Source organism: Pantherophis guttatus, chromosome 5 (assembly GCF_059756535.1).
Source record: "Pantherophis guttatus breed Tessera chromosome 5, ASM5975653v1, whole genome shotgun sequence".
NCBI lineage: Eukaryota > Metazoa > Chordata > Lepidosauria > Squamata > Colubridae > Pantherophis > Pantherophis guttatus.
Window position 1 is genome coordinate 20,105,502 of NC_142067.1, and position 13,872 is coordinate 20,119,373.

The 13,872-nt window shown below is 36.1% G+C and overlaps 1 protein-coding gene across 1 annotated transcript in view; it reads left to right on the forward strand.

The window, feature by feature from the left end:
- ATM (ATM serine/threonine kinase) overlaps nt 1-13,872 on the forward strand; it is a 65,294-nt gene that overhangs the window by 33,624 nt on the left and 17,798 nt on the right. Inside the window, exons 33-46 of the mRNA XM_034409572.3 lie at nt 994-1,083; nt 3,522-3,693; nt 3,803-3,944; nt 4,957-5,133; nt 6,363-6,537; nt 7,693-7,774; nt 8,088-8,237; nt 9,197-9,305; nt 9,920-10,008; nt 10,096-10,198; nt 10,628-10,776; nt 11,269-11,373; nt 11,826-11,945; nt 13,241-13,475. Coding sequence (XP_034265463.2) covers nt 994-1,083; nt 3,522-3,693; nt 3,803-3,944; nt 4,957-5,133; nt 6,363-6,537; nt 7,693-7,774; nt 8,088-8,237; nt 9,197-9,305; nt 9,920-10,008; nt 10,096-10,198; nt 10,628-10,776; nt 11,269-11,373; nt 11,826-11,945; nt 13,241-13,475 — 1,898 coding nt within the window. The remainder of the gene's footprint in view (nt 1-993; nt 1,084-3,521; nt 3,694-3,802; nt 3,945-4,956; nt 5,134-6,362; nt 6,538-7,692; nt 7,775-8,087; nt 8,238-9,196; nt 9,306-9,919; nt 10,009-10,095; nt 10,199-10,627; nt 10,777-11,268; nt 11,374-11,825; nt 11,946-13,240; nt 13,476-13,872) is intronic.

Here is a 13,872-nt window from a genome sequence, read left to right on the forward strand (position 1 = left end):
TGCAAGTGGGCTGTGGAAATGGCTGGCATGCGCATCCTCACTTGCTCGAGCAGTAGGCGAGGGCATGCACGTGCTCCATTTGCGTAAGCAGCAGGCACGTCTGCACATGACTTATGTAAATGAAGCTGTGTGCATGCATGCTTGTCAGCTGCTTGCATAAACCATCCCCTCCGCCATCAGTCTGCAAAGCCAGAAATGTTGGGGAACTCTGCTTTAATTCACCCAATTTCTGTTTTATCAGTAAAGGATTTGTTCTTATAAAGCAAGTCTGCTTAGGTGATACTGGTAGTCCTCAACTTAATTGGTCACTTAATAACTCTACGAATTTACAGTGGGTTTTTTTAAAAAAACACCTTATGTCCTCTCAAAGTTATGATTGCCATGTAATCACATGTCATGTAATCACTTTTTGGATACCTGGGTTGCAGCATCCAATGGTCACATGATAATGATTTGCTATGGTTTTTGCTGTTTTGCAGCAGAAAAGGGGGAAAAACGCCAATATGAACTACTGGTAGAGAAAGAAAGAAATTTGTATGCTTTGCTTTTTAATGTAAACTGACTTAATTTATACTTCTAGTCAATGCAAGACATTGAATGTAGGTTACTGAGGTGGAGGGGGCTTCTCTAAATGTTTCATCAATCTACTATCATATATGAATGCTGACAAATGCTTTTTAATAGAATGTTATTGAAGCAAAATAGAATATATCCACCTTTTTAAGATAAAATCAATCATCTCTAGTAAAGTCTATGTTTTCAAAAGGAGTAAGGAATGGGTTGTTACCTGCCTTTTAAAGGATGTTGAAGAAAATGCTGGGACCAACATTCCCTGAGCACATTTTTAACAGGTTTCCCAATAAATGTACTGTCATTTTTCATTTGCTTCTGTGCTCTTTAGAAAACAGAAAACAAAGCTCTTGAGTATATAATATATAATTGATACCTATGATATTACAGATGCTTCTAATATACATTTCTTTTAAATGTTAGAAAATCCAGGGGACTGCATTATAGTAAAGCTGATGGCATATCTATTACAACTTGCAAAAACAACTGTACATTCTACTGATGCTATCTTGGGTAAGTCATAACTTGTTTAAATGTTTAACAGCTTGCTTTATGTAATTTCATTGCTTGTTGTAGCATTACATAATTAAAGAAATCTGAAAAAAAGCAGTTGCAAAGCAGTACATGTTTAATACTGTTTAGTTGTATTGATATTGTATCTTTGTATTTCTTTAAAGTTACTTAATTTGTGGAAGTATTAAACTTTGGGAATTAATTATCTCCTCAAATTGGGAAATAATGGTTTTTCCAACTTACAAAAAAAGTAAGCTGCAAAAGCTTGGAGGAGCTTACTGTATATCAATCAATCAGAATAGAGCTGGAAAGTACCTTGGAGGTCTTCTAGTCCAACCCCCTGCTCAAGCAGGAGATTTTATACCATTTCAGTGACTGTACAGTCCCTTCTTAAAAACTTCCTGTGATAAAGCACCCACAATTTCTGAGGGCAAGCTGTTCCACTGTTTAATTGTCCTCACTGTTATATGTTCTTGGATTTTTAAAAATTGGTGTACAAAGGTTGTTGTCTATTGATAAGCAAAGCAGGGGTGTCTCGTTTACATCCTTAATTCTGCCTACTGTAATTTCTCTGCCTATTGCACCAGACACCAGATATCACTGGCCTGTACAGTTCAATTTGAAAGTAATGTAAAATATGATTCAAATTAGCTACTGAAAAAGTAAATGATGACACTGTGAAAGGAAAATGAGTAGTAAAGGTTTGCGTACGATTACATATGCTGACCATTAATATCCATGTCTATATTTGTCAAAAGCACTGCATCCATATAGTTTGCCTACCATCTATAGAATGCTAAGTAATATTTCCAAAATGAAGGATATTAAATGACTGTACTGGATCAAGACTCCAGATGGTCCACATTTACCAACTGCAGTTGGGACCAGCAACATGGTCATTAAGTGAAATGGTTACTAAGTGAAACCACAGCACTGCTTATGGATTTACTTCAGCTTTTCTTTGTTTTACAGACCTGTGAAGGTGGTAGATATGAGGATTGTTCACAGTTACTTTTTCATGATAATCGTAACTCTGAACAGTTGCTAAACAAGGACTATCTGTATAGAATATACATATACTGCAATGCATATAGAGGATACATCTTCAACTTCCTAATCAGGAAACTGTTGTCAAAAATATATATATACTAAATTCTGAAAATTACATCTTCTGCTTCTCTTTTTTTCTTGTTCTACATTCTACATTCAATTAGTTCAAGTTCATTCAATACTTGCTAAGAATATAGCTGTTGCCAAATCCCCAGATTTTCTGTTATTATGTTTCTTAATTCACTGAACAGGAAACTAATTAATAAAGTACTGTATTTTCCGGCGTATAAGACGACTTTTTAACACATGAAAATCTTCTCAAAAGTCGGGGGTCGTCTTATACGCCAGGTGTCGTTCTCCTGTAACCAGGCAGACCATCCTGACGAGCCTTAAATGGCTCTGGCGATCCAAGCTCTGACGATCCCAGCTTTGCCTGCTAATCAGGCAACGCAGCTGGGATCTCCAGAGCCCTGTAAAAGGAAAAAAAAATTCCCCCTCCAGCTTGCTTACCTTAGCTGCTAATCGCAATGCTTGCCTTGCTTCGCTTGCCTGAATCCATTCCATCAGCAAGCCACTCCCTGCCTGCAATGAAGCAGGCAGGAGTTGTGGACTTCAACTCCCAGAATTCCTCAGCCAGCAAAACAAAGCTGGTTGAGGAATTCTGGGAGTTGAAGTCTACAAGTCTTAAAGTTGCCAAGGTTGGAGACTCCTGTTCTATTGGGTAAGTTTTTTTCCCCTTTGGGATCTTTAAAAAAATAGTTAATTGGGGTTTTTTTTAGTTGTTCTTTTTTAGACCTAGCCATTTAAAGTTTAGGAAGTTTTAAATTTAGTTTTCATATAAAAATAAAAATAAAATAATATTTTGCAGCTTTCTGAGATTTAGTGTGTTTCTGTAGTGTTTCACTCTAACTACACAAACACACAAAATCTCACAAAGCTGTATGTGGAATTTTGTGTGTGTAAAATGTGAAAGTTGTTTTTTGGGGGCTTTTTGTGGCTGTGTGAGGTTTCTGCTTGTTGCAGGGGCCATTTTGGGTCTAGCACAGCTGGTTTTACATTGTGGGTGAGCCAGTTGATGTTTTTTAATTTTTATTTGGTGTGCGTTGGAAGAGGGGTAGTCTTATACAGTGAGTATAGCCCAAACCCTATATTTTAACAGGAAAAGTCGGAGGTTGTCTTATACGCCCAGTCGTCTTATATGCCGGAAAATACGGTATATATAAAAAGAAAATGCACTTATATTACTATATGATACATGCATATATTCTAAGCACTATGCAGCTTCTTCCCTCAGGTTCTACAGAAAGTTGTCCTCCTTGCATATTGACTTCTCTTTGGCTTCAAGTATGCAAAGGCCACCTTAATAATGTTAATGTTTATATTTGCAGAGGCTGTTGGAAGTTGTTTGGGAGAAATCGGTCCTATAAATTTTTCTGCCATAGCATTGCAGCCCAGTAAAAATGGACCTAGTTCCAATACATGTGATCTGTTTGAAGACAGAAAACTTCAGTGGGTGTTTGTAATATTAACTCTCATAAATAATTCTTTAATAGATCAATGGTAAGTGTATAGTGAATATTCAACACAATATGAATGTATTGTTGGTTTGGGGGTATTTTTGTATGAGGGTAGTAGTTGAATTGTAAAAAAAGGCTTTCATTACTTTCAGTATTGAAGTTCGATCAGCTGCTGCTGTTTGTGTGAAAAACATTTTAGCCACCAAAACAGGACATACATTTTCGGAAATGTACAAAACCCAAACAGATGCAATGCTGAAATACTTGCATCCTTTCAGAACATCTAAGAAAAAGGTACTGTATTTTACGCCATATAAAATTAAATGAAGAATCCTAAATTTTCTTCCTCAGTTAGAGAGAACCTAGATTATGGGGCTAATTTTACTCATTTTCAACACAGGTCTCTAAATATCCAATTGCAAACTTCTCTATTGGGAAAGCAGGATCTGTGTGCGGCAATTTTTCAGTTGGCTCCAATCTTTCCCATATTTTCTAATTAGGGTAGGAAGGTAGGAATCAGCTCTTCCTCTGAAACTTGAAAACTGTCTGCTCCATATACAAACTTTAGGACACAGCAGTCATTCTGTCCTCCAGTAAGAATAAGCTGTGACTCCTTCAGCAAACCAGATGGCCAGTTGTATCCAACATCCAGAATAGGATTCACTGTGTTTTTCTCAAGGCCCAGTGTTTATAAGGTAGATTCTTGACTCCAGGCTATTTTTGCCTTCTTGTTGCTCCTTTTTCAACTCTCTTCCAAGCAGTAATAAGAGAAAGAAAGTTAAGCAGCTGCTAGTTGCCTTGTGTTCTTGCTAGCAATCATACATTGGATGAAGATGGAGAGGAGAAATATATGGGCAATGAATGAAGAGTATTTTAGAATCATAGGATTGAAAAGGGGCCCTCAAATCCAACTCCAGAGCAGTATTCCAAATTAAAGCATTCTTGACACTTGGTTTACAACTTCCATTTGAGCATGTTTCAATTTTGAAATCTGAGAAAAAAATTATGGACACTAGTAAAAAGTATTTTCTGTACAGGGAAAGCTATTTATAAAATGGCTATCAAGGTAGACAATTGGAATCTCAAGTTATAATTGTTGATCCTACAAAGGAAATAGAACACCCATTTGGAAAAGTAAATTTCAGAAATTGCTCAAATGCAAACACATACAGTAAATAATGTTTTATGCAACATTTTGTATTCTCACACTGGTAGCGTATGTAATATTGTGGCAACGGGAGAAATAATTAAAGGGACATTAACTAATTTTTTCTCCCATTTGTTTCTAAATAATAATGATACTTAGCTCTTGGAGGTGCCTGGAAAGGGAAGAGAGACTCCTCCAGAAAATCTCGATCGTACAACCTTGTGGATTCCTCACAGTGAAAGTCATGAAATTTGGATTAAGACCTTGACTTGTGCATTATTGGATAGTGGAATGATAACAAGTGAAATCCTCCTGTTGCTGAAGCCTTTGTGTCAGGTAAATTAGATTGGCAGGACTACATGCTATGATAAATGTTTTGTTTGCATTATTTTTAAGAGTTATCTTGATAGAGGTAGGATATAAACACTTGAATTAAAGAAATTAGAATAGTTCTTTCTATACTGCTTTTTCAGTTATCATATGTCAGCCTTGCAGAGTAAACCAAATAGGAATCACAACCAGATGAGCTAATACTAATTTATTGTAAAGCTACATTGCCAGTCGCGGTGGCTCAATGGTTAATAGGGACGCGGTAGCTCAGTGGCTAAGAGGCTGAGCTTGTCGATCGAAAGGTCGGCAGTTCAGTGGTTCGAATCCCTAGTGCCGCATAACAGGGTGAGCTCTTGTTACTTTTCCCAGCTTCTGCCAACCTAGCAATTCGAAAGCACACAAAAAATGCAAGTAGAAAAATAGGGACCACCTTTAGTGGGAACGTAACAGCGTTCCGTGCGCCTTTGACATTTAGTCATGCCAGCCACATGACCATGGAGACGTCTTCAGACAGCGCTGGCTCTTCGGCTTTGAAACGGAAATGAGCACCACCCCCTAGAGTCGGGAATGACTAGCACATATGTGCGAGGGGAACCTTTACCTTTACATTGCCAAAATCTTGCAAATCTGAAAATACAATCCTCCCCCCACCCCCCAGTCTCTTTTACAACCAATGGAAAAGAAGGTAAAATTAAAATTTAGTAAGAAATTAAAAGTAATAATTATACACCGTCATTAAGATAAAAAAGGAAATAAGTCATTGTGTATATTTGTACTTATATATACCACATATACTTAGTTTGTTTGTTGTGATTAGTATTGTTGATTGTATTTTAAGGTTGTGAATGTTTTATATAATTTTATCTTTTTAAATCTAATAAAGTTTGTCTTTTAATACATTGCCAGAATCTTGCAAATCTGAAAATACAATCCTCCCCCCACCCCCCAGTCTCTTTTACAATCCAAGGAACTAGGAAAGATGTCTTCCATACTTCTTGCCCTGCCCTCTATTCTGGTGTGGGTTATGCTGTCTCTTACGTGACCATTCGCTTGGCTGAGTCTCTTTGACCAGTCTCCCAAGTTCTTTCCCACATACCATTATACCAATGTTTCAGTTCATTTTAATAAGGAAATACACATTTCTTAGATACTATAATTTTCAAAAATGAAAATGACCAAGAGCCAATATGAGGAAATAATTTAATGTTCAAAACCTTATTTTGCATTTCTTGTAGGTTCATGCTGATTTCTGTCAAACTGTCCTTCCTTATTTAATTCATGATATCTTACTACATGACTCAAATGAATCTGGACACAGTCTTCTATCTGCACAAATTCAAACGTTTTTCATGACCTGTTGCAAATATTCGTCACCCAGTAGATCATCTACACCTGCAAATTTAGATTCAGGTATGAGACTGAGGCTTCTCTTGTGATAGAAACTGAGATAAACTGTGAAATGTTTTGTTTCTGTGGTGCAGCAGTGGTTATGCCAGCCAAGAAATAGCTCCTGCCAACCTAGCAGTTCGAAAGCAAGCACATGCAAGTAGATAAATAGGTACCGCTTCAGTGGGAAAGTAACAGCGTTCTGTGCCCCCTTGGCATATAGTCATGCTGGTCACATGACCACAGAAGTGTCTGTGGACAACGCTGGCTCCCTTGGCTAGGAAACATGAGCACCACCCCCTAGAGTCAGACATTTTTGGGCAGGGGAAACCTTTACCTTTAAACAACCTAAAAGTGGCAGGCACACACAACTCTAGCAGGAGATTATACCAGAGGGTAGGAATTGTTAACATATTCATATACATTGTTAATGATCTCATTATTGGTAGTTGTAATGCCTGTTCTATTAATACTTGAAGTTTAGACAGAGTTCTTTAGAACTTACTCCAAATTGGGCTGCCCTTGAAAACTGTCCGGAAACTACAACGTTTCCAGTATTCTGCATTCCTAGATTCACCCACATTATGCTATTATGTGAACTATGGGATGAGGTTGTTTATGTGACTGCTTCTTCCCAAAGACATCTGCCTATCCCTCAAGATTGGATAGGGTAGTCATGTTCCAGATCCCCTTCCTTAAATTGTGCTATCTTAAGAGGCCTAAGAAACATGCAACAGAACCCTCTCCAATGCCCTGTGGAACACCCTTCCCTTGAGATCTTGCAGGCCACTATCCATTAATGTTCCAAAAAACACTTAAGATCTGATTTTCCCCACAAGCACTGGCATAGGCATAGGGAAGTGTGTGTTGTGGGCTGCATCAGAAAGTTTAGCTATGGTGCCAGGTATTGGGGGGGGGGTATTGTTTTTGTTTTATTGATTAGATCTCTCCATCCAGAAAGTTAGGTTTAAGATGGGCAGCCATATCACTTTTTAAAATAAATACATTTAATAAAATGAATAAAAGAAATTCAAAAGCGTTTTGAAATTTAAAAGTAACATTCCTTAGGAAAAAAGTTTTCAGATTCTGTATATTATAATGTAGGAGTTATTTTTAAATTTATGTAAATCTATCATTCATTAATGAGTTGAATTACTGTGACGATGTTCTTTAATATAGATTCAGAAACTCTAGCTCATTTGGATAAAATATCTCGAAGAACAATGCTTGCTGTGGTTGACTACTTAAGACGTCAAAAAAAGTAGGTTGAATTCTTTTGTTGCCAGTATTTTAATCTTATTCTTTTATTCAGAAAAATAAGACGGGTTTTTAAAATAAAAATAGAAAGTATATGGTAATTGTTAAATCTACAAATTGAAAATTCTATCTGAATTTCTTCTATAGATTACATTAATCAATTTATTTTTTATTCCGGCATTATTTTAATTTAAAGCAATAAGTATTATAAGTATGGCAAATCATGACAAAAATAATGTAACTCAAATATGTGCCTCCTTCATTTGGGAAGAGTGTAGTAAAATGAGACAATTGTGTTTGTCAATTGTTTTATCCAGGAATCCTTCCAGTACTATCTTTGATGACAGCTTCTGGCTGGAGTTAAGCTATCTGCAGGTTGCCATGGTAGCCCAGTCTTGTTCTGCTCACTTCACAGCTTTGCTTTATGCAGAAATCTATGCAGACAAGATAGGCCGACAACAGGAAAGGTAGTGTTAATTGCAGTCTGTTCACATTTATGATAAATCTGTGATATAATTTATACAAAAGTGTGTGGCTTACAGACATCTCTCACCTTGAAAAGAATAAACCACCCTGTTTTTTTCTAGTTAAACTAATGTGCAATGCTTTAGATTTGAAGAGAGAAAACTTCTTTGGAGCACTTGTTGGTAGTTCTTTATCAAATGAATCTTTTCCTGGATCACACTGAAGCTGAGTAGGGCAATCACCTGATCCTGAGAAAAGACAGAGTTGCTTGAAGAAATTGAATAGGTGCTTTGTGGCTGTCATGCATACTCCAAACCTGCTTTGCTTCCTTCTTTGAATCCAAAGGGTTGCATGGCTAAGAAACTGAGCTTGTTGATCAGAAAGATCGGCAGTTCAAATCCCTAGTACAGGTCTCCTGCATGAGCAGGGAATTGGACTAGATGACCTCCAAGGTCCCTTCCAACCAGTGGTGAAATCCAGCCTAATTTCTCGTACTATTGGTTTGAATCATTGATAGTTTCAGCCTATGGAAAATACTGTCAAGAAGCAAGAATGTCAAATATTCCAGTTTGGTTCTTCCATTCAATATGATCAGGAAAACCATGAATCTCATTTGAACCAAGATTCCTCAGCTGTTTCTCTTATAAGGTCAGAATCATTAATTAGTTAAAATGAGCTTTTGTCAAGAAGACAATTGTTTTAGTTCATAGATTTCACAATTTTCTTTTATTTCACTGAGATTTCATAATTAAAAGAGAAATATAGTATTGCTTTATTTGTTGAAATTCTAAGAAGTGTAAAATACATTAAATACAGCAGTTCATTTCAAGCTTTTTTGGGTGACTATGCAGACCTCATCTAAGCAAATGGGCATGATTATTAGTCATGATTTATATTTTCTGAATGCCCAGACATGGTATCGGTTCCACTTGGACATCAGTTTTGAATTCCTTTTCTGCAGGTCTGCTTCCAAAGCAGCTAAAAAACTAACATTTGAAGAAGGAAGTCAGAATTCAACACTTACTTGTTTAAGTGAGAAGAGTAAAGAAGAAACAGGAATAAGTTTGCAGGTATAGAATTTATTGTAATGTACTTAAAAGTGCTCATTGGAGTCACTTAGAAAGGTTATGTTTTAATGTGATTTAATAAAAGTAATGCATATAACTACATTGTGATGGCAAATAATTGTTGTCATCTTTTAATGATGGCATGACAGTTCCATGAATTAGCAACTTTCCCCAGATATATAATAGTTAATTCCAAGTAATCCCAAAGTTCAAAGTTATAATGGCACTGAAAAATGTGATTTATGATCATTTTTCACAGTTACGACCTTTGAAGCATCCTTATGATCATGTGATCAAAATTCAGATGCTTGGCAACTGGTTCATGTTTATGACCATTGCTGTGTCCCAACATCATGTTATCATCTTTTGTGACCTTCTGACAAGCAAAGTCAATGGGGAAGCCAGATTCACTTAACAACCGGGTTTCTAACTTATCAACTGCAGTGGTTCACTTAACAACTGTGACAAGAAAGGTCATAAAATGGGGCAAAACTCACTTAACAAATGTCTTAGTTAGCAAGAGAAATTTTAGGCTCAATTGTAGTAGTAAGTCAAGGGCTACCTGTATTCAAGACTTATTTGTCAGATACCATTCCCCTCCCTCCCCCCCCCCTTAGGATCTTCTTATGGATATATACCGAAGCATAGGAGAGCCAGATAGTCTCTATGGCTGTGGTGGAGGAAAAATGCTGCAGCCATTGGCCAGGTATTTATTAATTATATTAGAAAATTAACTTTATTATAAAAAAAAAAGAACTTATATGAATGTTGTTGTGTCATGTTATTTTAACAGGATAAGAACATATGAACATGAAGGAATGTGGGGGAAAGCTCTGGTAACTTATGACCTTCAAACCAACCTTCCACCATCAATTCGACAGGCTGGATTGGTAGAGGTAATATAGATGCAAAGTTGTTGCTAAATACTGCTAAGGGTGTGTACTTTTAAGTGCTGTTATATAAAATGTGTTGCATTTTGTTTTAGCCTTTTATGCTGCTTAGACTCATTTCTGTGAGATGGATGCTTGTATTGAATTATTTAAATAAGTAAACATACACACAAAGAAAGCAAGTTAGTGCTTTATTATAATGCAATTCCATTAACCTAAAACAGTTGTTGTAAATTCTATGACCTATTCCATTGAAAAGAAATCAATTAAGAAATAATTAAGTATATTGATCTTATAAATCTTAATATAAATTAATGATAAAAATAAGATACTTGCAAGTAGTAAATATATGTTGTTCCTAATCTAGATTGGAAGTGTTTTCATAAATCAGACTTGACATATACGATATTAACATAAAGTTTCATTGATTAATAGGCTTTGCAGAATTATGGGCTATGTAATACACTCTCCATCTACTTAAAAGGATTGGAACAGCAGAATGAAGAAAGCTCCATAGAATTACAGGAGATTCGTTACCAGGCAGCTTGGAGAAATATGCAGTGGGATCAGATCTCCTCAGTCAAGTAATACAAGTTATCCTGAATTTGTTTGTAATATTTGATTTATATCTGAGAAACAGAGTCAATGGTTTTTGGACCATGATCGTCAATGGTCAACAATTGTTTGTTTTCAAAGCATCAAGCATTATGCAAAGAATTTCTTAATTTGTGAAAAAGGTGGGAAAAAACGGCTGTAGTTCTGAACTATCATGGCTATAACAGATACAGTAGTAACACTCCTACTGGCATTGGACAATCAACTGTTTCACTTGACTTTATGTTTGCTTGCAGTAAAGATTCTTATTTAATCAAATTTATCTGGGAAATGTCTGTGGAGGTCTGACCTAAGAACCATATTTGACTGTATAAATTCTCTCTGTGGTCTATGATTTAAAGGTCAGTTCTGATATGGGAAGCCTTGCAGATCATGTTAACCACTATAGGAGTTTTTAGGCCTTATGAAGATGCTTATTGTAAAATTTAAGTTAATAACTATACTGTTGATTTTACTTTAAGAGATGAAATAGAGCAACGAGGCTATCATGAATCACTGTATGATGCTCTACAGTGTCTACGGGACAGAGATTTCTCTACCTTTTATGGAAGATTGAAGTGTGCCAGGTAAAAAGCCAGCTTTAAAATCATGTATATGATTTGTTAACGAAGTATTTGGTGAATGTCACATTTTCTAATGTGTTACAGTTTTAATTAGCAGATAGATGTGCATCATCATGTTCTTTTGGAAAACATATGCAGCAATTTTTAAAAGTTAAACATTTTGTTTACAGCATGAATCATACAACAATGGAAATCTTGACATATAATACATTTGGAAAATCAGCAGTAAGGCATATAGTAAATCCTTAGGAAGATGTAATCTGTGACTTTTAAAAAAAGGTTTTCTGCTCTAACATCAACATCCGCTTATAATTTGTGTTTTATTGAATAAGATGCAGCTTGATATCTGTTCTTTTTAAAGTTGTTTTGTAGTTAAATGAAATAATTTCTGCTTAATGGCTTTTGAGTTGGTTTGCCTATAAACGGTGGATTATAATTATTTATTTTATTTGTAGAATCAAAGAAGTAGAAGAGCTACTAAAAGGCAGCCTTGAGTCTGTATATTCATTACTGCCTACACTCTGCAGGCTACAGACAATTGGAGAGCTGGAATATGTAGGACAACTTTTCTCTGGGTATTTTACTATTTCTTCATGCATTATATTAGTCCCGTGGATATTTTTGATGCTTTTCCTGTGTAAAATCAAAGGCTGTTATATATATGATGCTTCATTGTAAGCTTAAGTAAAAATTTAAAAATATAAATGGTCTATTATACTTTTTGCAGAGTAATTTAATGAGCTCATTAAGTAGCATTTTCTTGCCATTGGGCTGGACTCAAACATAGTCATGCTTAACATGAAATATTTAGCTCAGTAATATACCATAACTAGACGTCTCATTGATTTCAGAGAGTCTGCTATAAGCATAATGAAATCTGGAACCAGCCAATAAGGATAAATACAGTCTTTCTATCTTTTTCTATAGCTGACACTTTATTAGAGTAACTTAGATGAGATAGGCAGTGTAGAAATGAGATAAACAAAAACTAGTTTTTTAAAAAAATAAAATAAAAAATGTATACTAACTGCAAGTTAGTAAAGCCTTGGAGGCTTATGCTTCTTTGATTTACCTCCAAACGCCTAAGTGACTTGACTCAAATCTTAAGACATTAAGAACTAAAACACTTCTTTATTCCGGCTTTGATTTGGTTCTTATGTACACTTCAAAACAAAAGTGTGCCTAAATCAGATTTCTGAGCAAAACATTATGAATGTGAAAAGTATAATTAGTTTCCTACACTTCTATATTAAGTCCCCACATGATAAACATATGGAGGGTCTTGTATACAGTATTATTGTTTAGTATGACTGGCTAAATGTAAACATTATAATTTTTAAAAACCTATATTTTATTTGGAATATTGTTATTGCAATATATCAACACTTTCAAGCATCCCAAGGCTCTCATTGTTTTCATTGGAATAAAAGCAGCACTGCAAGCACCAATCCTTTTAGGAATATGTGCAATACTATGATACATGTAGGAAAGGAGTGGTGTTTGCACCCTCCCTCACTGACATTGCATTCTTCAAACAAACTCCCGTAAAAGAATACTTCTCCCAGTCCAGGTAGTTTTTCATGTGCTTGGTAAAAATTTAATATAGAGCAGGGATGTCAAAACGTGTGTCGTCAAGTTGTCATGTGATGTATTGTGACTTCTCCCTCCTCCCCCTTTGCTTAAATGGATGGGCATGGCCAGCATCACGCATCTGGCCCACAGGTCGCGAGTTTGACACCTCTGATATAGAGATTTTAACTTCTCGCCTGCCATTTACAGCTTGCTCCTAGGTTTCAAACTAAGGACTATTTGTGGCTAACACTTTATTAATGTGTAGTCAAAGTTTCTTAGTTTTATTCTTTGCTTTCAGGTCGGAAACTAATAGCCAGTTGCATAATTTGCATCTGAAGTGGCAGAAGCAGTCCCAACTTCTTCAGGATAGTGACTTTGCTTTCCAAGAGCCTATTATGGCTTTGCGTACAGTAATTCTCAAGCTTCTTCTGGAGAAGGAAAAGGAGAATACCCAAAGGGATTGCATTAAAAACATCCTCACTAAACATCTTGTGGAACTATCCAGATTGGCCCGAATGGCGAATAATTCACAGGTAAGAATCAACTGGAAATCTGCCTTAACTATTTCCTGAAATATAGGCCTATGCTTTTATTAACATGCAAATATTGGGTATATAAAGGATTTTATCTTTAGTTAAGGATTCTTCATAGAAATGTAGCTTGTCATCTGGAAAGTTAATAGCCCCGGTTCAAGACCCGAGTGCTGCATGACAGGGTGAGCTCCTATTACTTTCCCCAGCTTCTGCCCACCTAGCAGTTTGAAAGCATGCAAATGCAAATAGATAAATCGGTACCACTTAAGTGGGAAGGTATCAGTGTTCTGTGTACTTTGGCATATAGTCATACTATCCACATGACTATGGAAATGTGTTTGGACAACCCTGGCTCCCTCGGTTAAGAAACATACATGAGCAGCACCTCCTAGAGTCA